Genomic DNA, 23,251 nt, shown 5'->3' with positions numbered 1-23,251 from the left:
TCCCAGTTTAAATGTGTCCATTTAGAACAAGTTTCTGGTTTCTGGTTGAAATGGGAGATATCAACTATAGCTGTAATGGATGCATTAGCAACAAAATATCTGGCATATGGCCCCTTTAAGAGAAATAGCTATGACCCAGGAGTACAGCTCCTAGATTGCTGACTCAAATGGCCAGGCTGAAGAAGTTGAGTCACATTCACACCTTGTATTTAAAGCACCACTTTAAACAATCATGGCTTCCTCCCAAAGAATTATGGGAGCTCTAGATTGTTACGGGTGCTGAGAATTGTTAGGAGGACCCTATTCTCTTCCCAGAGCTACAGTTCCCAGAATGGTTTAATATTCAATCCCTCTACACTACGGGAATTGTAGCTATGTGAGGGAAACAGGAGTTTCCTAACAAGTCTCACCTTCCTACAGCTTCCAGAATTCTTTGAGGGATTAAACCTTATTGAACACATTGCAATTTATTACTGAGAAAGCATGCAGAGGATTGTCCTTAATCAGTTAAAACTCATACAATTAATCTCCCAATATTAATTTGTGTGATAGTCCAAGCATTGAGTCTCTGTGCTCTACCAACTGTGGGTGGATCTGTCAGTTTTTACTTCCCTCAGTTTCTCATTTTTGCAAACTTAAATTCAGCTCTCCATATTTCCACATCACTTTGAATATTCAAAGTCCTTTTGCATATTCATTATCTCTCATTTCCCGTTACATACACAATGTTTGCAAATATTTTCCTCAACATCTGTATTTTCCTGAACACATTTTTGTGTGTTATTTTCACTAAAACATCCATTTTTTGCACACATTACCCTAGTAAATGCATTTCTTACAAACATCACATGGCTGGAAAATTCATAGAAGTGTGAATTTCAAAGTACGCCTGTGTTTCAGTTTATGCATTGTTTTGGAAAGTGTGAAATTGGTAGGTTCTTCTTTAAATGGGAACTGGATCAAATATCACCCTATTATGCACAGCAACTTTGTTTAGAGGAAAACAGAGTCAAATAATTATATATTACATATATTGCTCTGTGTGTGTTGTGCCACTGCTCCCAAGAAAGTGTTGCTGTTGTTGTTGTTTTTAATAAGCTGACTTTTCTTCCAGTTCTTCTTTGCTTCTTTTGTTAGTAGCGATCAAAACATTCTTGGTAGGGATGGAAAAGAGATAAGCAATAATATGGATAATGAATTTGGAACCTGTTTTTACTTACAATGCCTTATGTAAAAATCTTCATTTTGTAGATTGCAAGTTGAATTTGTAGCAGCTCCAAAACCAATAGCTAAGCCGGAGCCATCATTTACAGCTGATTCAATGTTTTGTTGTTTTAATGAGTTTTTCATAATTCTGTAAAATTGCTGAGGTTTTGAAACTCCCTGAAGGGTTTTCTTCCCAAAATAAATATAAAGATCTCTTAAACATTTGTACTGTAGATTGTGGAATGCAAATAAATTGTGTTTGTGTTTGTTTTTTAATGGAAAAGCATAGTTAAGCCACAGAAACAGAACAGATACAGTGCATAAAAGGTACATATTGTAACATTTGCAGTGAATATTTCTCTAGGAAACTATATTTCATAGATCTGTAGCAGGATAGAGCAACTCCCCTATAAATAAAGGTTACAGAGTTTGAGACTCTTTTTTTTACTTTAGAGAAAAGACAAATAAGAGGCAACAATAGCAAAAATCATTCATGGCATCGAGAAAGTGAATAGAGAAATTTTCCTCCCTCTCTCATGACACTAGATATTGTGGACATCTGGTGAAACTGAATGTTGGAAGAATCAGAACAGATGACAGAAAGTGTTTCTTTACACAGCAGAATTCATTCTCACAAGATGCAGTGATAGCCACCAGTTTAGATGACTTTAAAAGAGGATTAGTGAAATTCATGGAGGAGGAGGTTATTGAAGGATACTAGCCATGGTGACTCTGCCCTGCCTGCAACGTCAGAGGCAGTGATGCTTCTGAACAACAGTTACTGGGAATCACATATGGGGAGAGTGCTCTTCAGCATCCATTTTGCTTGAGGACTTGCATCTGGGTGGCCACTGTGAGAACAGGATGCTGGAATTAGATGGGCCATTGGCCTGATCCAGCTGGCTCTTATCATGTTCTTATGTTCATTTCTAGTTATACTAAGAAATGATGCATCTTAACTTTCAGCATTGTTAATGAGGACTAGAAAATGTTCCTTTAAAGGCCAAAATGAATGCTAAACAAATTGGGATTCCCAAAGCACTATGACTCTTAACCAGGTGGTATGTATGACAACAGCCACATGGATTTGGACCATATGATGTTCTTCGATATGAAGCCTGTTAATGGGTATGCTCTGTGTTTAGAGAACTATACAAGTTAAACAGCAAGAAGGTGCTGCTGCATTCAAGACCTGCTAATCGGCTTCTCAAAATTATTTGGCTGGCTGTTGCAGAGAACTGAGTGTTGGAGTGAACAGATCTGGTCCAGTAGGGCCCTTCTTGTGTCCATAAGTTCATATTTCCATATATTGTGGGGAGGGAAGTATATATCAGTGGTGTGCACAGATCAGGGGTGTGCATCAATTATATGGGTGGGCCACATAATGCAGCAAAATTAGGTAATCTTTATTGGCCAAATTATCTATGGTGTCAATAAAACACACCCCACACCTGTGCCAAGTCAGATCAGGGCCTCCACAAAGCATCCTTTATATCCACTATTTCTTTACTTTTCTAATGATTATATAGCTGTGCATTTTTATCGATTTTTATTTTTCTAGGTTCATGAGCTTTGCAAAAAGTGAGGCTGTCCTAAATGTTGCCCATGAAGCACTGGAGAATTCTGGATTTTGTTTTTGTTGTTAAAACACAGTAGTGGAGGATTTATTTGTTTTTTTAAAAAGTTAAAAGCTTTCACCAAATGTGTTACTTTTAAAAAAAAATCCTACGTTGTTCTTCTTTAACAACAAAAGCAAATGCCATCTCTCTTCAACATTTAAAAACAGCCTCACATTTTAGGGCCTATCAGAGGACAACAACAAACTATGACCCATCCATCCCTTTAGTTCCCCTCCAAAAGCCCCTGTACCTATTCGTCTACAATTTGTCATGTTCATCTAATCTTACTCCACATAGCAGGCAATTAGATGTCCACAACTGCACTCTTCCCACTTGTGTTCTCTGCAATGGATCTGAAAATAGGAATGTGTCTTGTCAGCTCAGTATTGTCATCTAGCTCAGTTTTGTCTGTACTGACTAACAGAGGCTCTCCAGGCAAAAGTCTCTGCCAACCTTAGCTGGAGATGCTGCTGTCTGAATCTGGAGCTGTCTGGATGCAAAGCAGATGCTCTGCAACCGATATACCACTTCCCCAAGCTGATCGCAATCCCATCGCTGATCTCACCACTGATAGTGGAGGTAGTACACAGCCAGCATGGCTAGTCATCACCAATGGCTTTATTTTCTATGAATTAGTATAAACTGGTAAGGGATGTCCTTTATAATATTGCCCTCATTCATCACTATGTAACAGATACTTGAATTTCTCCAGGCACAACATTATTGTAAATGGACAACGCCTGGTGCTCTGGGGGAACAGAGATATTTCTGAAATATGGGTATCACATTCAAATACACAAATAAAATGTGTGATCATGGGGGGGGGCGTATTCATTTCGATAACTCTCTAGTGCTTAACATTTGCTGGAAATAATATCTCCCCAGTCAAACATGCAAGAGATAAAACATGCATAATAAGAGGTTTCTATCTAAAAATAAGACACTTGTTCAGTCTCTTCTGCCTTTGTGTATTATGGAATAGAGGGAAAGGAAGGGGAATTTTTAATAGCCTCTTTAATCTCAGTGCAAGCACCTCACAACACCAATTTATGAAATGCTGAGCTTTCTTTCTCTCTCTCTCTCTCTCTCTCTCTCTCTCTCTCTCTCGAACACACCCTCTCACACACAGATTCAGCTACATTAATAAAGAAAATGAGTTTTAAATGTGTTATAACACTGTGACACCAGATGGCGCTGTGGAGTTCCATGTTTTAGCAAAGTGATTTCCCATTATTAGGTTTACAACACGTTTTGCTGAAATGCTTTTTTTATGTGTCTAGATCCAACCACATTCTGTTACATGTACATTACCTGAATAACAATTGATACAAACATAGGAAACTTCTCTATTCCCATTTTGACCATAGGTACATCTAGTTCAGTATTGTAAGCACTGACTGGCATCATCTCTCCAGAGTTTCAGGCAGGAACCATTTCTAGCCCTACCTGGCAACACCAAAGGTTGAACCTGAGAGCTTCTGCATGTGAGCTACAACCATTCCCCTCTGAAATCTGCAGATTTGTGCTTCCCTGTTCAGGACATGGGAAGCTACTTTCTCTTATGTCAGGCATCCCCAAACTTGGCCATCCAGATGCTTTGGGACTACAATTCCCATCATCCCTAATCACTGGTCCTGTTAGCTAGGGATGATGGGAGTTGTAGTCCCAAAACATCTGGAGGGCTGAGTTTGGGGGTGCCTGTCTTAAGTTAAGGTAATTGGTCCAGTTGACATTTACATTGACTCTTTGCAGGCTTCCCATTGGGACATCTGGTTGGCCACTGTGGAAACAGGATGCTGGACTAGATGGACCATTGGCTTCATCTGGCATGCTTTTCTTACATTTTTTTAAATGAATACTGGGCACTAGGCGAGACGGTGAGCAAGAGGAATAAATAAGCGTTACTGGGGCCAGAAACAGATCTCTCATACAAGGGGCTACTAGTCTCCTCTTTGAGAGCAACCCAGGGCAATGAATATTTGGGAAATAGAGCTTGCTAGCCTACTGCATCCTTCCCAGGAGATGAAATAATCCACGGGGGGTCTTGAAAGTGTTCCGACTCATTTGTTTATGCAATTAATCCATTCCTTTCTCAGTGTGCATGATATTTATGAGTTATTTATAGGTTCACAGTGAACCCAACTGGGAGCGAATTAGGTCAGAATTCTAATTCCTTTGTTAAGAGGAATGGCTTATTATCTCATTCCAGTCTGGTACATTGTGTCTGTGTGGGGGCTTGGCTGTGCAAGGTTGGAGAGCTCAATATTTATTTTTTGGAAAGGGACTATCTGATCCCATATGTTACTACCAGAACACTTAACCGGAACACAGTTCATTTCACGTGTGTGTATAATTCTCACTTTGAATTGAATCCCTATCCTGCACTGCAGGTCAGGCGCCTATAAGTTAACTCAATACAGTTTTGTGTTTGGAACTAGTTCACTTCTAATTGGCTCAATACACAGTTTTGCTTTTCTCCTTCTTTGTACTTGTTAGCTGCATTTTAGGGGGTTGGTATTGGCTTTGTAGTATTAAGGATGGGGGAGGAATTCAATTGAGTTCATGCTTAAAGGTGAACCTACCCAATTTGCACTTTCTGAAACAATACATGGACCAAAATCTACACTTTTCAGAATTTTGCAATGCTGTTTTCCAGCCATATGTAAAGGGAAAGGTATGCATATAATTGCACAAATTCATGGAGAAATTCACACAAAAATATGGATGAATTTTTATGAAGACCCTTAAAAAACATGCAAACTGATGGCAATGTAGCACAGGGTGGGACATTGTTTTATATGATAACTCTAGTGGGCTATAAAGCATTGTGTTACAGCTTCTCCCAAAGAATTCTGGGAGTTGTGGTTTCTTAAGAATGCTAATTGTTAGTGGGCCCCTATTCCCCTCACAGAGCTACAATTTTCAGAGTGGTTTCACAATAAATGCCTCTTCACAGGGAACTCTTGGAATTGGAGCTCTGGTTGGGGAATATGGGTCTCCTAACTACTCTCAGCACCCTTAACTAACTACAATTCCCAGGATTGTTAAAAGGAACCTATGAGTGACTGTCTCACTCTACCTAATAGTATTGCCACTACATAGCTATGACAATCTCCAAACCCCAATGTGGACACCTGCATACTGGCCATGCTCTATGCGCAGGGCTGGAGAAGCTGTGCAACATCAATGGGGTGGGGGTGAGGACTTTGACTCAATGGGACATCTGTGTATGGTGAATGCATGAAAGGTGCTTTAGACTCTTTTGCTTCCAGGAAATCACGGAAGCTGGTATTCTACTGCAGTATGTAGTATTTCCCCCACTGTTTTAATTGGCTCTCTGTGTGTACACGGCCATGCAAATGTGTGCGTGAGAGTGCATTAGGAAGTCCACTGCAGGCCACTAGGCCAGTGCTTTTCATGTCATTAATCAGGTCCTCCCTGCAGGCTTCTTGTGCGACTCTGGATACATTCAGATGTGGGGAATATTACATTAGTTTTCCTGATTATAATGCAAGTGCTTCTGTCACATATCTGAATGTTCCTCTCAAATGGCAGTCCTTGTTGCATCATGGAATTGTGGCTTTTTGATAGAAATGGTTTTGAAGTCTGTGGCGGCAAAGAGCCATGTGACAATTTCTACCTTCTAAAGTAAAATCCTGGATACAACTAAGGAAAGGGGCTTTGAGTTCTTTCTGTCTAGAATAGGGCAGAGCTGATAATGATACAGATGGAAGTGGCAAAGCTACACCTCTCTACTCTGTTGGTTGCTTTGGATTTGATCTGTGAGCCACTAGATTAGGTCTGTGAGCCACTATTTTTGTCCAAATACTTGTCTTCATATCACATATATAGGAGAAGCAGTCTATTTGAACAATAGCTTCATGAGAACAGGAAGGATATTCCCCAAAGCCCACAGATACAGCAATTCTTTACTTGCTTGCTTTTAAAGATTACTGTAGCTGTGAAAGGTGGTCAAGGGTGTGTTTCGGGGGGTGATCTGAACGTGCTTTTTGAACAGGAGATGCAATGAGGAAAGTTGATTTCTCAGGAATGTTTATTAGCCAAGAGTGAGACCTTTCTGGAGGGAATGATTGATTGCCGTGCAACATATAGCATGAGCTACATCAAATTCTCAGCAAGTGCAAGACATAAATTCTGGATGCCTGGTGAAAGGGAGCCACTAATGGGCATATATCTGAACCAATCATGTTACACCACTTGCACTAGGAGAACTTCATTGGCTCCCATTGTGCATCTGGGATCAATTCAAGGTGGCAGGTACAGTCTAGGTATGAGTGGGGTAGGGAATTTGGATTTAAAAGAGAACATATACAACCCACACTTTCTGAAGCAGTATGAAAATGGAAACTCATGTTTCTGTTGAAACTCACTATCCTCTGAATTTTTCAGTCTAGTTCCCCAGCTAAGTACAGTGTACAAAAAACGCTTATAACTGAGCATATATTAGAGAGCATAACATACACAAATGCATTATATTAAGAGAAATTATTTTGCAAAAAGTTGCATATTAGGCAAACATACATACCAAAACATGTATACTGTGAGAAATTCACATCAAAGTGTTGATGACTTTTCATAAGGATTTTAAAAAAATGCATACTGATGTGGAAATGTCGGAATGTGAACTTAAGAAAAATGAGAAACTGAACTGACAGATTCACCCATCCCTAGCCCAATTCCTGAAGTCCTAAATGGCTTGGAACTTGGATATATGGAGGAGGACCTTCTACTGTATAAGACATGGGAAACTGTTATCCTATGTGTCCTGAACCCCTGGACTACTTGGCAGCAAGTTGGTACGTCAAATCCAAAGTTTCAAGTCTGAGGGATAATTCATACAAGCAACTTGCAAAGGTCAGGAAATGCAATCCAGGGTCAATCAAAGTAGCCAGGTCTGAAGACCAACAGTGAGGATACAGTCTAGAATCAAACCCAAAGCATAGTCCCATAGAGGTTCATTCAACATGGGCAGTTGAGCAGACACAGCTCCTCAGCTCTGCTGTCCTTTTGTAATTTGCATGCTGATTGCAACATCTGGGCTTGATGAGGCTTCTGACCCCCACCTGTGCCAAGCCTACTCCAACTGAGGAATCACATGCTTCCTCTCAGAGTTAGCAAGCTCCACCTGGCCAGCTAGGAAGCTGGGCTTGGGGCCCTTGCCTGCCTCAACCTCTTAGAGTGCCACTCCCATTGCTCCCTGCACCTCAGCGACTGCCTTGTTGTGGAGACAGGGTCCTGCTGCTCTGGTTCCTGTGCACTGACCTCCATCCCCTCACCAGCCTCCATTACCCTGTGAGTACTTTCTTCCCCATGCCCTGCTTGCCCCAGTGTGCCCCAGTCCTGGCTACACCTCTCATCAGAATCCTCTTCCTCCTCCCTGTCGTCCTGCCAGTTCATGACATGATGAATTGGATGCAGCCCACGAGTTCTCCCCATCTGACTTACATCCTCCCCTTCTCATTCTTTGTCCCCTACCACCACAATTAGACTTAAGGGGGGGAAAACCTCCTTTTGAAGACAATCATTGTTGTTTTCCCAAGCCTAGACACAGGGCCCAGAGCCATTTAGCATTGCAATGTGTGTGAGAGAACCCCTTTCACACCAAAAATGCTGCCTGTGACATTTAGGCTTGAGGTAAGGCTTGAGGCTGAGGCTGTAACATGAAGGCTTTAGGCTGTAGTATGAAGCACTTTAAAAAGAAACAACAGCTAAATTATCACACAGGGTTAGAGAGATTGCTGTTTGATGTGTGGTCCTGTATTAAGTATATCTTTGTATTATGTAAGTAGATGTAAGTCTTAAGTGTGCGTGTGCCATTCTATCAATTTTTGTGTAGTAAGGATTTGTTTGTGTGTATCCATGCGTGTGTGTTGTTGTGTGAGTGTCTTGATGTGCCAACTTTTGGAATGCCGCCCTCAACAGCTTTGAACTGTGGCAATGTAGGCCTCAGACAGATAAACATTCCTCACTCCTGTCCTGTATAAATCTACCTGAAAGGTAACATCCAGTGCTTCCCCCCCAAAAAAAAAAATGTTTAGGGGTAGTCTCATTTTGACTTAAGAAAATCGCCATTTTATAGTTCAAATCATGAAAAATAAATACAGTGGAAGTTCAGGTTGCGGATGTAATCTGGGACAGAGGCACATCCACAACCCACAGTGTTCACAACCTGCAGCGCCGCATCTGCGCATGCGTGTGATGCGATTTGGTGCTTCTGCGCATGTGCAAAGCACGATCTAGCGTTTCTGTGCATGTGCGAGCGGTGAAACCCAGAAGTAACCCTTTCTGGAACTTCCGGGTTTCCTGTGATCCATAACCTGAAAATGCATAACCCGAAGCGTCCGTAACCCGAGGTACCACTGTACAGTAAATGGACAAAAGTATATTCACAAAATGTTTAGGGGTATGCGTACCCTGCATACCCCCAGAAAAAAGCACTAGTAACATCTGTGTGGAGGACTCATCTCTGAGACTCCCCATCTTCAAGGATGGGGTGGGTTGTGACTGGCAATAAGGTCTTTTCAGAGCCCTCTTTATGGAATCTGCCCTGTATCAAATTCAGCTGGAACAAAATCCCACAGGATTTTTCCTTGTTGCAGTGGGTGAGCTCCTTGAATTTACTTTGTTTTGTACCAGAATAGAACCCCAAGAGCCAAGGGTGAAAGACATGTAATTAGAATTAAAGAACTGGGTGTCTCTGAGCATACACTCATAATTTGTTTTCAGTTTTATAACTAACACTGCTTTCACACAGAAGTCTACTTGTGACTACTCCAAACTTCATTTCAGCAGCCTGATCTGCCTTGGAAAAGTCATGTTGTTTTTGCTATTATTAAATAATTGGGCATCATCCAGTGATACTGATCTACTGCAAATGTTCTCCACTCTGCCCATCCCTAGTTTAGGAGCTTGATCCACTGTGTTAGATTGAGCCATACTTGGTATGGTGACTTCTGAAATCATTACAAGGGGCAGAACAGAATACTCTGGATAGAGGCAGAATATAGTTGCAACAATTCCCTCCTCCTCCTAAGAGTCTATTTGTGCATCTCCACTACAACCTATCTTTCAATTTATTTTGTGGTTCAGTATGTTCCCCTTAAGTGTAATTATGCTTGAAGGAGAGAGAGGAGGGGAAAGAAAAGACTTATTCTAAGCAAATATTCACTTCATTAGCATCAAATTGTGTTCCCCCTTTTTCCTTCTTTCGTTGCTTCCTCCAGCAAATTTGGCAATTCAATTGCAAAGTGCCCAATGGGGATCTCAGCGTGAACTCTTTCATTTTTCTTTCAAATGCTTATGCTCACAACCATCCTGCCTTTAGCACAGAGCTCAACCATCCCAAGTGCTAACCTTGCCTGCGGCCTTGTTATGGCGAAAATGCTGATGTCAACATTTCCTTTTTATCTTCCTCCTCCTTTGATGCCCAATAACAATCTGATTCCTGTTAACTTTCTCTTTCCCTTTACTTATACAGTTCCAGGTGGAGATCACTGATGCCAGTGGCAAAACCATAGAAGGCCCAGTCCCTCTAGATATCATCATTATTGACCAGAATGACAACAGGCCTCTCTTCCAGGAAGGACCTTACATTGGGCATGTCATGGAGGGGTCTCCAACAGGTAAACTAACTGCAGACATACTGCAATTGCTTATAGGTTTTGTTTCTCTGCAAATTTTATGCATGTTTATCCACTTGAACTCAATGTATTCTGGTTGACCATGATTGACAGGGCTCATTTGACACAGGAACTGTGAACCTGTGGCTCTCTGCAGATTGCTAGACCAGTGACTCTCCACAGATGTCACAGGACCATTGGCCATGCTCACTGGGGTTGATGGGGGTTAAGAGTACAACAACACCCGGAGGGCCAGATGTCCCCCATCCCTAATTTAAACTGTGTTTCCGTGCACTGCTCTGGTTCGCCAGAAGTAGCTTAGTCATGCTGGCCACATGACCCGGAAGCTGTATGCCGGCTCCCTCGGCCAATAAAATGAGATGAGTGTTGCAACCCCAGAGTTGTCCGCGACTGGACCTAATGGTCAGGGGTTCCTTTACCTTTAAGCACAAGGAACGATGGAAGGGTGGATAACAGATATAATACAAATAAAAGGAAAAGGCAGTATATAGAATGCAATCAGTAACATGCTAAAAAGAACTGCCAGTGTCTGTTGCCAGTGTCACATGGAAAACATTTTTGTCCCCTGAGTTCACTTATTCTATAATTTTTTTTTTTTTTTTAATATGGTTGGGAATGGTTTCTTGTGCAGGATTTTTTTTTTTTTTTAGAATCTAGATGCTCCATTTGAAAAGTGTGACTTTGATTTTGAATTATTTGGTGGATACGTTGTGCGTTTGTTGTAAACTGACGTAGTCATAGAAATGTAAAACTAGTTCATTGCCATTTTTGCAACACATCTGGGCTCTCCCACTGAGACTGTGACCACTCCTGAATGAAAAATGACTGCTGTATTATTATTTGGGGACTGGCTTGATGTAAGGTAGTGTGCCAATATCCTAGAGATGCAGGAAATTGTTTTCAAAGATTGCTAATGCACTTCTTGCAAAGCAAGACAAAAGTTTGTACTGTAAGGAGGGACATAAAACAGTGAGATTGTGGTGTTGGCTACAAATGTAGTAGAAGTGGGAGAAATCTGAGGAAGCACAACAAGGCTGCAGCACTTCAGATTGTAAGTTGGAGGTGCCTTGTTCAAAAGCTTTCCCAAATAACACACATACATATACGCACATGCACACAGTATTCCTGGAAATTTTGTTAGCATATCAGTCACAAACATAGTGGCCTAACATTTTTATAGTGGCTGGCAATTTTATTTTATATTATTTTTGGTAAAGAATGGGCACATAAAAAATGGCACCTGCTCTCCCTAGGAAGTTTTCCTTTAGCACAAATGTGTCTTTGAATCCAAACTACTATTGTCAGGCATAGGAAACTTTTGGCCTGCTGGCCATATTAGGCCCAGTTCCTAATTTAGCCTGCAGGCCTGTTTTCCCCAAAACACTCCCATCTGCCCTACACTAGATGTAATGTATGGCTGGGCAGGTAAAGATACAAATACAGAGTGCACTCCATATTGTTCCTTGGAAATCAGGCCTCAATGACAGCAGCATTCAGCACATCAATGCTAACACTGCTGTGACTGACACCTTTGGCCAGTTTAGATAACAAAACTGTGTTTTCAAATGTGGTGCACATCTGAACTGAGCCTGAAAATGGACAAAATGGGGCTTGCAGTGAGTCCATTTGAAGGCTTTGTCAGCACCAGTCAGCCTTCAGAGGGGTATTACCTCCATGGCTAGTCGCTGTTGATAGCTTTACCATCCAAGGATTTGTCCAGTTTTCTTTTAAAGCTACCCAAGTTGGTGGCCACCATTGCCTCCTGTGGGAGTGAGTTCCATAGTTCAACTATGTGCTGTATGAAGTACTTTCTTTTATTTGTCCTGAATCTTCTAACATTCAACTTCATTCTTTGTCCATTAATTCTAATCTTATGAGAGAGGGAGGGAAACATTCCTCTACCCACTTTCTCCATGTCACACATGATTTTATAAACTTCTTCCAAGCCACCATTTACTTGCCTTTCCTCTAAGCGAAAAAGTATCAGTTGCTGTAGGGGAGTTGCTCCATCTTTTTGATCCTTTGGGATCCCCTTCTCTGGACCTTTTCCCAACTCGGCATCACTATATAATTGTGTACGATCAACCATATTGCCATTTAAACATCCCATTCTTCCCACCCACCCTGATTTTTTCTTTCTTTCTATTTTTCATAGCAAGAGGGTTTTATAGGAAATAAATTTCTTAGCAGGACAGATGTTCTGGCTCTTTTGTTGTGTTGCAAAATGATTCCGTGTCCCCAGTGATCAAATGTCTGGGTTCCTTAATTAGGGGAGAAACTATAAAAGCTGGAGTGATATTAAACTTTCTTTTTAAGCAAAGATAAAAATTGCTGAAGCCTGCAATGGAAAGCAAAGCAAATTCCCATTAGTCAATGTGACACCTACATTATTTTTTTTAATGAATACGCTGGTGCAGGGGAAGCCAGTGTGGTACCCTGCAAATGTCAGTGGATGCAAAGGGTGGCACTAAATGCTAGTCCTACTCAAGAGTAGACCTATTGAAGCTAATGGGCATGATTAACTTAGTTTCATTAATTTCAGTCGGCCTATTCTGAGTGGGATTTAGTTTATATACTTTACATGTGTGTCCTGTATTTCTGTCAATGAGCCAAAGGTGGCATACATGGTTCTCCCCATCTCTGTTTTATCCTCAAAACAACCTGGGAGATAGGTTAGGCTGAAAAACAGTGACTGATCCAAGGTCACCAAAGTGAGCTTTGTGACTGAGTGGGGAGGTAGTAATGGTCACCAACTTAGGTGGCTTTAAAAGAGGTGGCTTTTGTCTTGACATGGAGACATGCCAGGTAGAATAGACCCCCGTCACTCCTTGAATGGATGTACACAGCATATTCAGTCAAATTGAAGGCTCTTCTTACATTCTTAGAATTTTTCACTGCTCTAGAAGATGCTCCAGAGTGCATCTGTGGTGGTTGGCTATTCAGGACAGCTTCAGATGGAGCCAAGCATTCCTAGCTCTCCCCTCAGTGGTTCCTGACGCAAACTGATGCAATTTCTTTTGTGTGAATGAGATCTGCATTGTAACCTGACTTCTTTGCGATTGCCACAGGCGTACATTTTCACTAATAGCACCATTAAAGAAACTCTGAGTTCTGTCCATGAGCAAGGACAAACCCCCAATTTCCTTTCTTCTTTACCGGAGAAACAAAATTATAGATAGCTAACTCTCTAGAAGGACACTTTGTTGTGCCGGAGGACTGTATTCATAATGATCTAGTGAGGATGTTATCATATCACAGGTGAATGTGAGAGGCAATTACTGGCTGCACTTCACAAGCAGAAGCCATCCACTGTCAACAAATGAGCTTAGCGAGGGGCCAGCTAGCCAGACACTTAACAGGCGTGCTGGCCTTTTGGAAATTTCAAAGCTGACGAAAGCTGCTGTTTTCTCCCTACTTCCCTCACTTAGGATTGCTTAACAGTCATCACTAGGATTCTATTTCATTTGCTTGAGTCAGTTTGCACCAGTGATTCCTCATATGTTTTGACTTCTATCCGCAGCTTGGAGCAAATCCTCCTAAGCCCAAAATGTGGTGTGTGGGGGTTTTTTTTAAAAAGAGTGGCTGGTTAAAATTGCTTTTGAATCACATTTAGAAAAGAAAAGAAACATTGGCAACTTGTTTTTCCATTAAGCCATAATAACTCATGTATATTGCATTCCAGCTGAGGAACCCCCAAAGCAGAACTGATGGAAAGTGCCTGTAAAGAATTAGCAGGAACAAAGGGGCATTGAGAACAGCACATGGCATGGAATTAAGAACAGTAGCCTTGAGGAACATTTAGTATCATAAAACCATCATTTGCAGAACTGGATGCAGAAACAGAGAAGGGGCTTGTCTAACGCAGGACATGCATTATGGATGACCACATGCTAGGAGGTTGTAAGCTGCTGTCATTCATGGAATATGGTTTCACAGAAGCAGCCTCCTCATCAGTGGTGGCTGGTGTCCATCTGGACTGGTAAGGCAGAAGGAAGAGAGGCCATCAGCAGGTGGAGGTGGAGCCAATAACAGGCAGAACTAGAGCCAGTGACAGGCAGAAGCAACCAATTCTAGTTTTGTCCCCATTTTCCTTCCTGCTGAGTTCTACAAAGGGCAACACTGAGGCCAAGGAGGAGGAGCAATCTGAAGGCAGTGCTGCCACCCCTGGACTGGATGCAAGTAAGAAGGCAGGCAGTGGGGGGCTGGCGGAGGGCAGACTGGGCACTGCCCATTGGCCCTAATGGACCACCTTGCACTGTACCTCTAGTCACATGCATCATAGAAGGCTGCCCTCTTTCAGTTAATCTGATACTAGCAGCAGCAGCAGCAGCAAAATCAAGGTTAGCGTGGAGATGCATAGAAATGAGATCTTCATCAGCAGGGTGCAGGAATCAAAAGACATTAGGCAAAGTCATCAATACCAAAGTTCACCGGGGGAAATGGGCAAAGCTACAGTTAATTCTTCCCCCATTGTCCATTCTGCAGCAATTATTGTTTGATGCTTATGTCTCCTGGGTTATAATGAGAGTTGGTCTGCTGTTGTGTTGTTTGTGTGTGTGTGTTTGCATGCCCAATTCAGTTTTGCTTGTGATCATGTCTGGTGCGTAGGCAGGGGAAAAATAGGGCCACTTAAGCTTTCAAATGACTAAAATTGCATTCAATTTGCTGAGCACGGCAGGATCTCTTCTTGGCTATGACCTGTGATTCTAACAACCTCAGGGAAACTACGGGGGTTCTCTTAAGAGCTTTCTGTAGTCAGCAGATAGAATAGACATGTTTTTTTTCCCCTTCCCTTTCATATACAAAGCACTTCTAGCAGAAGAACCCATTTACAGACAATTTTGTTTTCCTTACTGCTAAGTACATCCATAAGTGTGTCCTTGAATAAAATCCAAGGTGTTCCAATTATTAATCCACTACAGCCAATACTGATCTTCTCCCACCTCCTGGGCCTTTGCATGCTTACTATACATGCACAGACAATTGACTTCCATACCTGGTTTTGTGTTTTAGGACAGAACATGAATCTAAATCAGGAGCCAGCATGGTGTAGTGGTTAGAGTGCTGCTTTGGGCAGCAGCTACTGAGGGTATGGTGCCATTGTGAGCTGTCTGGAGGACAAGAGTTGAGTATACCATGTGGCTTCCCCTGAGCACCTTAAACTAGTTAGCTACCCCCAGGTGCTTTGATGCTGTCCAATCACTGATGCTGAAGTAAGATTCACATGTTGGGCTAGTTGATATCTGTATGTGGAATGGAGTTTGTGTTTACCGCATGCATCATAATGTATTGACCTGGAACACAGGAAGCTGCCTTACTCTGATTCAAATCATTGGCCCATCTAGCTCAGTATAATCAATACTGATTCTCCTCAAAGTTTCAGGCAGGGGACACTCCCAACCCCACTTGGAGGTGCTGGCAGTTGAACCTTGGCCCATCTGCATGCAAAACAGATGCTTCACCCTTGGCCCTGGCACTGCCTGACCTACTTCTGCAAATACCTTCATGCTAAATGTTACATGTTCAATACTCAAAGCAATAGTATTATTTATAGCATTCTGCCTACAGAGTTTTGTGAAAATAAGCAACACCCTGATTGATCGGTGGAGAAAACCTTGTAATGATAGTTACAAGTAAATTACAGACATGCAATTAGACTATTGCTAGCTCTAATGATCTTAAATTAAAACTGTGAATAAAAACATTCAGGGCAACATCAAAAGCAAATTTGTGTGTGTGTGTTACATACTTCACAGTGAGAAACAAATCAGTATAAACTCCTTTTGATGTTGCTTGCTTTTAAAGACCGGAGGGGGTGAACTTGCTGTGCAGTTTGGGTATGAACTCAAGAATTATGATTGATACTAAAGGTCCAAAGGGAAACCCCCAAAGTAAATCTTGTCTGGTTCTTGACTTGCCACTAGATTCAACTTGTTCATGTAGTTCAGAGGTGGCCAACACGGTGCCTTCACAATCTTGTGGATACGGTTTCCATCATCTCTGACCTTTGCTCAGATTAGTTGGGGCTGGTGAGAATTGAAATCCAGTATCATTTGGAGGGCACCATGATGGTTATAGAATCATACAATTATAGAATTATAAGGTACCCCAAGGATCAGCCACTCCAATTTCCTGCAGTGCAGGAATCCCAACTAAAGTATCTATGATAAGACATCCAACCTGTGCTTAAACATCTCCAATGAAGGAGAATTCACCACCTTCTGAGGGCATCTGTTCCACAGTTGAATAGCTCTCACCATCAGAAAGTTCTTCCTAATGTTTAGTGCGAATCTCCTTTTTTTTGTAACTTGGTTACAAAGCTGTTGGTACAGGTCCTACCCTCTGGAACAGAAAAAAAACAAGCTTTCTCCATCTTCCATGTCACATAGCATTTCTCCTTCTTCTCCATACAGAGGATTTACCATGTGCTTGTTCTTCCTCTTGCTTCAAACATAGCCAAATAAACATTTTTGATTATTTTTAACCTCTCTTGCAAGCCTCATTCTGAGCTTTGGCCTGCCTGACCTTTCCCCCACAACTGTTGACTGACATGTATACTCTCCCTTCATGTTTTCCCATTTTTATACATCCCTTCTTAAATCTCAACTCATCTGTAAGCTCCTTATGCAGCTACACTGGTTTATTTAGATGCCTCTCACTTTTCATTCATTTGTAGCTTTCATTTGTCTAGCTTTATTTGTATGTTGGGCATATTTCTTTTGAGATGTTGGTTCATCCAGCTGTGATTGGCACAAGCTCTCCCAGTCTTAGTGAGAGCTCACTCTCAGTACTACTTTCTTAGATCCTTAGATATCAGGAACTGTACCCAGGACCTTCTGTGTGAAAAGATGTGCTCTTCCACTGAAGTATGTCATCATCCCCTTATTTTAATCTGTCTTACACAGCATCAGAGCATTGATCCATCTGACTGGCAGCAAATCATCCATGCCTTGGTTTTCTGTCTTCATTGTCCTTTTAATTGGACATTGCAGTGATTGAATTCAGAATTCTGTGTCCAGGGCAGCTGTCAACCAGCTCCATCTGCTACGCAGGCTGAGACCCAACCTGCCCGTGGACTGTCTCGCCAGAGTGGTGCATGCTCTAGTTATCTCCCGCTTGGGTTACTGCAATGCGCTCTACGTGGGGCTACCTTTGAAGGTGACCCGGAAACTGCAACTAATCCAGAATGCGGCAGCTAGACTGGTGACTGGGAGTGGCCGCCAGGACCATATAACACAGGTCTTGAAAGACCTACATTGGCTCCCAGTATATTTCTGAGCACAATTCAAAGTGTTGGTGCTGAACTTTAAAGTCCTAAATGGCCTCGGCCCAGTATACCTGAAGGAGCGTCTCCACCCCCATCATTCAGCCCGAACACTGAGGTCCAGCGCCGAGGGCTCCCTCACTGAAAGAAGTGAGGTTACAGGGAACCAGTCAGAGGGCCTTCTCGGTAGTGGCACCCACCCTGTGGAATGCCCTCCTGTCAGACGTCAAGGAAATAAACAACTATCTGACTTTTAGAAGACATCTGAAGGCAGTCCTATTTAGGGAAGTTTGTAATGTTTGAAATTTTATTCTGTTTATAATGTTCTGTTGAAAGCCGCCCAGAGTGGCTGGGGAAACCCAGCCAGATGGGCGGGGTAGAAATAATAATAATAATAATAATAATAATAATAATAATAATAATAATAATAAAAAATAAAGCCCTGCATTCATTTTCTACTGTACTTCCAACATATCTGTAACTGTTGGAGGAAGTATGCTTCTGAGTATCAGTTGGTGGGATCACAAGTGGTGAAAGTGCTGTTGTGCTCAGGTCCTGCTTCGGGGCTTATCAGAGGCATCTGGTTGTCTGCTGTGAGGACTGGACAGACCTTTGGCCTGATCCAGCAGGACTCTTATTATGGTCTTGTATTCTTTGTGCATTTGTGATATTATCTAGCAAGCCAACAAACCTCTCTGCATGGAAAACAACACCCACCCACACCAAGGAGAGAGGTTCTTTCCTAGCTGTGTCTTTGCATAGGGTCATTTTCAGGGGGTAATCTTTTGGGTGGGGGATAGAATAACAGGTGGTAGCCATCAATACTTAGAAGGACCACTGCAGCACTAAAACTGATGGCAGAAATAGGGGGTGGGAATAGAGCTAGTAGTGGTACTACTACTATGTTTTATCCCAACTTCTGATGAGCTCAGTGTGACATGTATGGTTCTCCCTTCTCTCCATTTTACCCTCACAACAACAAATGTGAGGTAGGTTAGGCTGAGAGGTGGTGAATGGCCTCAAGGGTACCCAGTGAGCTTCAGGGCTGAGGAGGGATTTGAACTCTGGTCTCCAAAACCCTAGACCGACACTCTAACCACTATGCAACACTGATTCTACACACACAGAGTACACACAAACATACTGGCACCTCAAAAATTCTAAATAAAACTTTAACCTTACCTTTAATCAAAATTGCAGTCGGTGAGTCCTGAACAGAAAAGATAACAATATCTCAACCATTTTTCATCATTGCTTCTTCTGCATTAAAATGCTGCTTTTGCAACCTATTTCCCAGGCCCGGAACAATCAAAGCAACCATGTTTGGGGATCTATTTATATTAGACTTGGTTTGTTAATTAGGGAGGGAAAAAAGCATGTTCCTTAATTAAAGAACAAATGAATTTTTTAAGGAAGCATTGAGGATCCCCTCTGGGTACTAAAGATTGTGGGCTTCAACAAGCTAGCATAATTCTGCAATGCTTTGCCGGGAGAAACTCATTTGTGCCGCGGCATGCTGAAAGAGGCTTTATTGTCTCTCTTTAAGCATCTATTTGTGTGGCCTCTGAGGGACCGAAGTGAGGGGTATGTGCTTAGAAATAACAGGGGAAGGGTCAAGGAGATAAAATCAATTCATCCAAGCAGCTAATTGGTAGATAGTGCCACATGCCTTTGAGTCAAGGTGATGATCTGGAAAGTGAACAGATACTCTACATGTGCTACACTTGCATGCAATGCTGGGTGCTTGCCCCACGCATAACTCAGAGTTTGTTGTCTTGGGGAAGGCATGCTTGTTTTCCACCTGGTCTATTAATGTATTAATTCTGTCAGAAGTGCAACAGCAGGGATCTTTGTTTGTAACTGAAGGGCTAATTCTGTTATCAGTAAGTCAGCTAACCAAGAGGTAGGAGGTGTTGCTTAGCAATCAGGCAGAATGGGCATGATGTTTGCTGAGGTAGTACATGCCCTGATTGCCTGCAGTTCTAAGGGAGTTTTCCTTCTGTATGTTTGTTTGAATGTCTCACTGCTGTGTAAAAGGTCTGATGTGAGAAAGGCCTGTTCCTTTCTCCTTAAGTCGTACACTGTTTTCATTCAGTTTCCACAGTAAAGTGTTATGAGGATTTATTTTCTGTCTGGACTCTGCCTGTGTTATATAAGTGACTTCATGTGGAGCTTTAAATGGAAAGTTCAAGGAAGCTGAGAAGTCTGCAGGGCCTAGTTCTAAGGAGCAGAACAAAACTGTTCAGTTTAATTAGAATTTTGGATTGTCATGTGCTATAGGTTCCCATGTTCTGCTGTTGCATTTTTTGTACTGCTGTTTATTACTACTCTTTCTTGTGGTATTTCAAATGCTTTATGATTTATAATATTTTAAACTGAGATTCAGTGAAGACTCTCTGACTGGAAAAGCCTCATATATACAGTATTAGGCCTGTGCACTAAATTTGAACCTCAAGCCAAATTGGGCCTATTTGGAGAGACTTGGGCACTGTATGAGTCTGGTTCAGAGAACCACAGATAGTTATGGGTTGGGCTGGATGGCCCAGGGTCTCCTGCCTGCCTGCATAATACTTACCACTTCCAGATTATCTCTTTCATGCAACAGTGTATGTATGGGGGCAATATTGCAAAGTGTGAATGATGCAAGTGGCTTTTCCCTACGTGCTGAGCAGAGGGGTTGATTAGGCATACGGAGGGGCAAATCCAGTTTCAGTAGGTAGCTCGAAATGAGATGCAAGTTTTTCTTTCCCCTGCCCCTCTCCTGGCTATATGTTTAATCAGGGTATTTAAATGATAATTAAATATTAGCACATGGGTCAATTCATATAAACGTTTGAATTTTAGTTAGGATCCTTTGCACAAGTGCTCTTCCCAGTGTGGTGTGGTGGTAGACTTCTAATCTGGTGAACCGGGTTCGCGTCTCTGCTCCCCCACATGCAGCTGCTGGGTGACCTTGGGCTAGTCACACTTCTCTGAAGTCTTTCAGCCCCACTCACCTCACAGAGTGTTTGTTGTGAGGGAGGAAGGGAAAGGAGAATGTTAGCCGCTTTGAGACTCCTTCGGGTAGTGATAAAGTGGGATATCAAATCCAAACTCCTCCTCCTCCTCCTCCTCCTCCCCTAACGTTCCACTCAATCTAAAATTGCATGGCATCTTGGTACATAGGAGGGGTATTATGGTCCCTATTCACATAGAATTACTGATGGCAGGAGCCGAGTAGTGGGGTGCCTAGTCCCATTCCTGTTTTTAGATGTGAATCATCCATTCTAGACACCGGCCTTGTTTCTTCTCTGACAGCCTCCATAGGTAGTTCAGGGGCTGGTACCTTAAAGTGGTGGTGCTGTTTTGCCTTGGGCCCAATGCTTATTTCATTTTTGAGCCCTTTAACATTCATGTAGGAGGTCATAAATTTCTCTCTCACACACACACCTTGCAATCATGGACCATATATTTTAGGTGTCAGGTTTAGAGACTGATGATCTCAGCTGCATTATTTCAAGTCCTGGCTTTCCTGCCTTCTTCCCACACAAGCGGACGTAAATCCCACTGCCCCAGCTACAAGGGTCTTATAACAATGGAGAGTCATTTCAGATGACAGCAATACATCTGATGCCGCCTGATGCTGAATGTTCAGCAGAGGGCGGCGTATAAATTATTGACGCAGGTGACATAAGTCTGCTATCTGAAGAGCTGCCAGTATCAATCAATAGAGAGATTTGCTCCACCTTTGTCACCCCGAAAAAAGGGAAGGAAGGAAAATCTGGCTACCATGCAGATTCCCTGCTCTTCTTTTATTTTTATTTTACAGAGTACTGCAGTTTAAAGTGATTTCTACCCTGTTTGAAAGAAAACCCCTGGTTTGGAATTACAGTCAACGACCATTACCTGTGTGGGTTTCATTCCTGGGCCCTGCATGCATTGACAGAGCATGTATAAGTGCACCTCATCCCATTATACTCCGCTTACATTCCACCCTTTTCGTGATGTGTTTAGTGACATTTTCAGGTCACTTCCAGATTTGGTGCCATGCGCATGTGCATGATTGCATGTCATTCAGACGCTTGTTAATCAGTCGTTGCCTGTACTTTATATTGAGAATCCTTTGTACTTGCTAGGAGTATGGTGGTGGTCTTGGGTGCTTGAGGAATTTGATCTTTGATAGTTCAAAGAAGGATGTTGCTTTAGCAAAGGGTTTGGTATCTGGAATCTTCATTGCATTATCCTTGAGATCCGGTGTCCGAGTCTGTGCACTAGTGCACTTCCTACTGCAACAGCACATAAGGTCATTCTGTTGGACTCAGCTCCGAGTACTGCTGTCTAAACCATTTGGAGATCTAACTGTCAGACAACTAGAGTGCAGGACAAAAATGTGAGCACATAGAAGATTTCTTCCTAAAATAACAATACAAGGGCATTTATTTTCATAAAAGTCTGCATTAAAAGGAATGCTTGTTCAACAGAATTTTGAAACCTAATATTGCAAAATTCACAGTATTTTTTTTTTAAAAAAATGACCTCCAGCAACTCTTCTGCAGCTTCTGGGAGATGTTTGGCATGATAGATGATAGATTACTTCTTGATGTAGCAAATCAATACATCTTTATTTGAGAGAAAAGTTTAAAAATGTAATCAAGAAGCTTTGGCAAATTGGATTTAATGTTTTCTCCGCTCTGTAAATATCAGCCTCTCTCCCTGCGGTTAAGCATTATCTGGCCTTCAAAAATCTAAATTGGTGAACCCACAAAAACACTCCTCACTGGTGTGTCTGACAGAGCATTATCCCCATGTATACCTTGGTAGATAATACATAATGTATGTCCAATGAAAGGGCAAACAGCAGACCCTATGGACAATCTGCTGGATCCATTTAATTAGCTCATTTGTTATAATAGCTTGGTCTTTATAAAGATAGGGCTTCCTGCTTGAAAGTCTCATAAATAACAAAAATACCTTGAAAAATGGCCCTGGAAGAAACATCGCAATGTGACTCTCCCAATTCGAGGCAACGTTTGCATTCTAGACTCCCTTGGGTTTAGGTGGACGACCACAGTTTTGATTTTAAGTTGAGATACCGCAAAATCCCAGAGGGGTTAGACCTCTGTTTGGGTGAATGGTTCTTCAGATACTTCCTCATTATCAATAACACAATGTAACATTGCAAACATGTTAAATAAGATTTGCTGCATCAGACAAATTGAACATCTTAGTCCAGGATCTTGTTTCCCATGGTGACCACCCAAATGCCTCCTGGGAGAACACAAGCCTGACTTAAAGACAGTCTTCCACACTGCTGTTCCTCCACTTATAGTCTGGAGGCTTCATGTAGCCCTCCTTAGTAGCCATTGATAGACTTCTAATCCATAAAATTGCTTATTCCCTGTTTAAAGTCACCTCCACTGAAAGGGCTGGGAACCATGATTGAAAAATATATTCCTTACCATTCTTCTTCCTTCACCACACATTCTTGCTTTTTGCACTGGCAGCTGCTGGCAGTTGTAGGT

At 42.0% G+C, this 23,251-nt stretch overlaps 1 protein-coding gene across 2 annotated transcripts in view; it reads left to right on the top strand.

The window, feature by feature from the left end:
- CDH13 (cadherin 13) overlaps positions 1 to 23,251 on the top strand; it is a 665,580-nt gene that overhangs the window by 409,520 nt on the left and 232,809 nt on the right. For both annotated transcript variants that reach the window (XM_083626042.1, XM_083626043.1), the window contains exon 6: positions 10,324 to 10,468. In XM_083626042.1, coding sequence (XP_083482168.1) covers positions 10,324 to 10,468 — 145 coding nt within the window. The remainder of the gene's footprint in view (positions 1 to 10,323; positions 10,469 to 23,251) is intronic.

Source organism: Podarcis filfolensis (genome assembly GCF_964270895.1).
Source record: "Podarcis filfolensis genome assembly, chromosome: 8".
NCBI lineage: Eukaryota > Metazoa > Chordata > Lepidosauria > Squamata > Lacertidae > Podarcis > Podarcis filfolensis.
The sequence above is the reverse complement of the archived record's forward strand: the minus strand, read 5'-3'. Positions and strand labels throughout refer to the sequence as shown.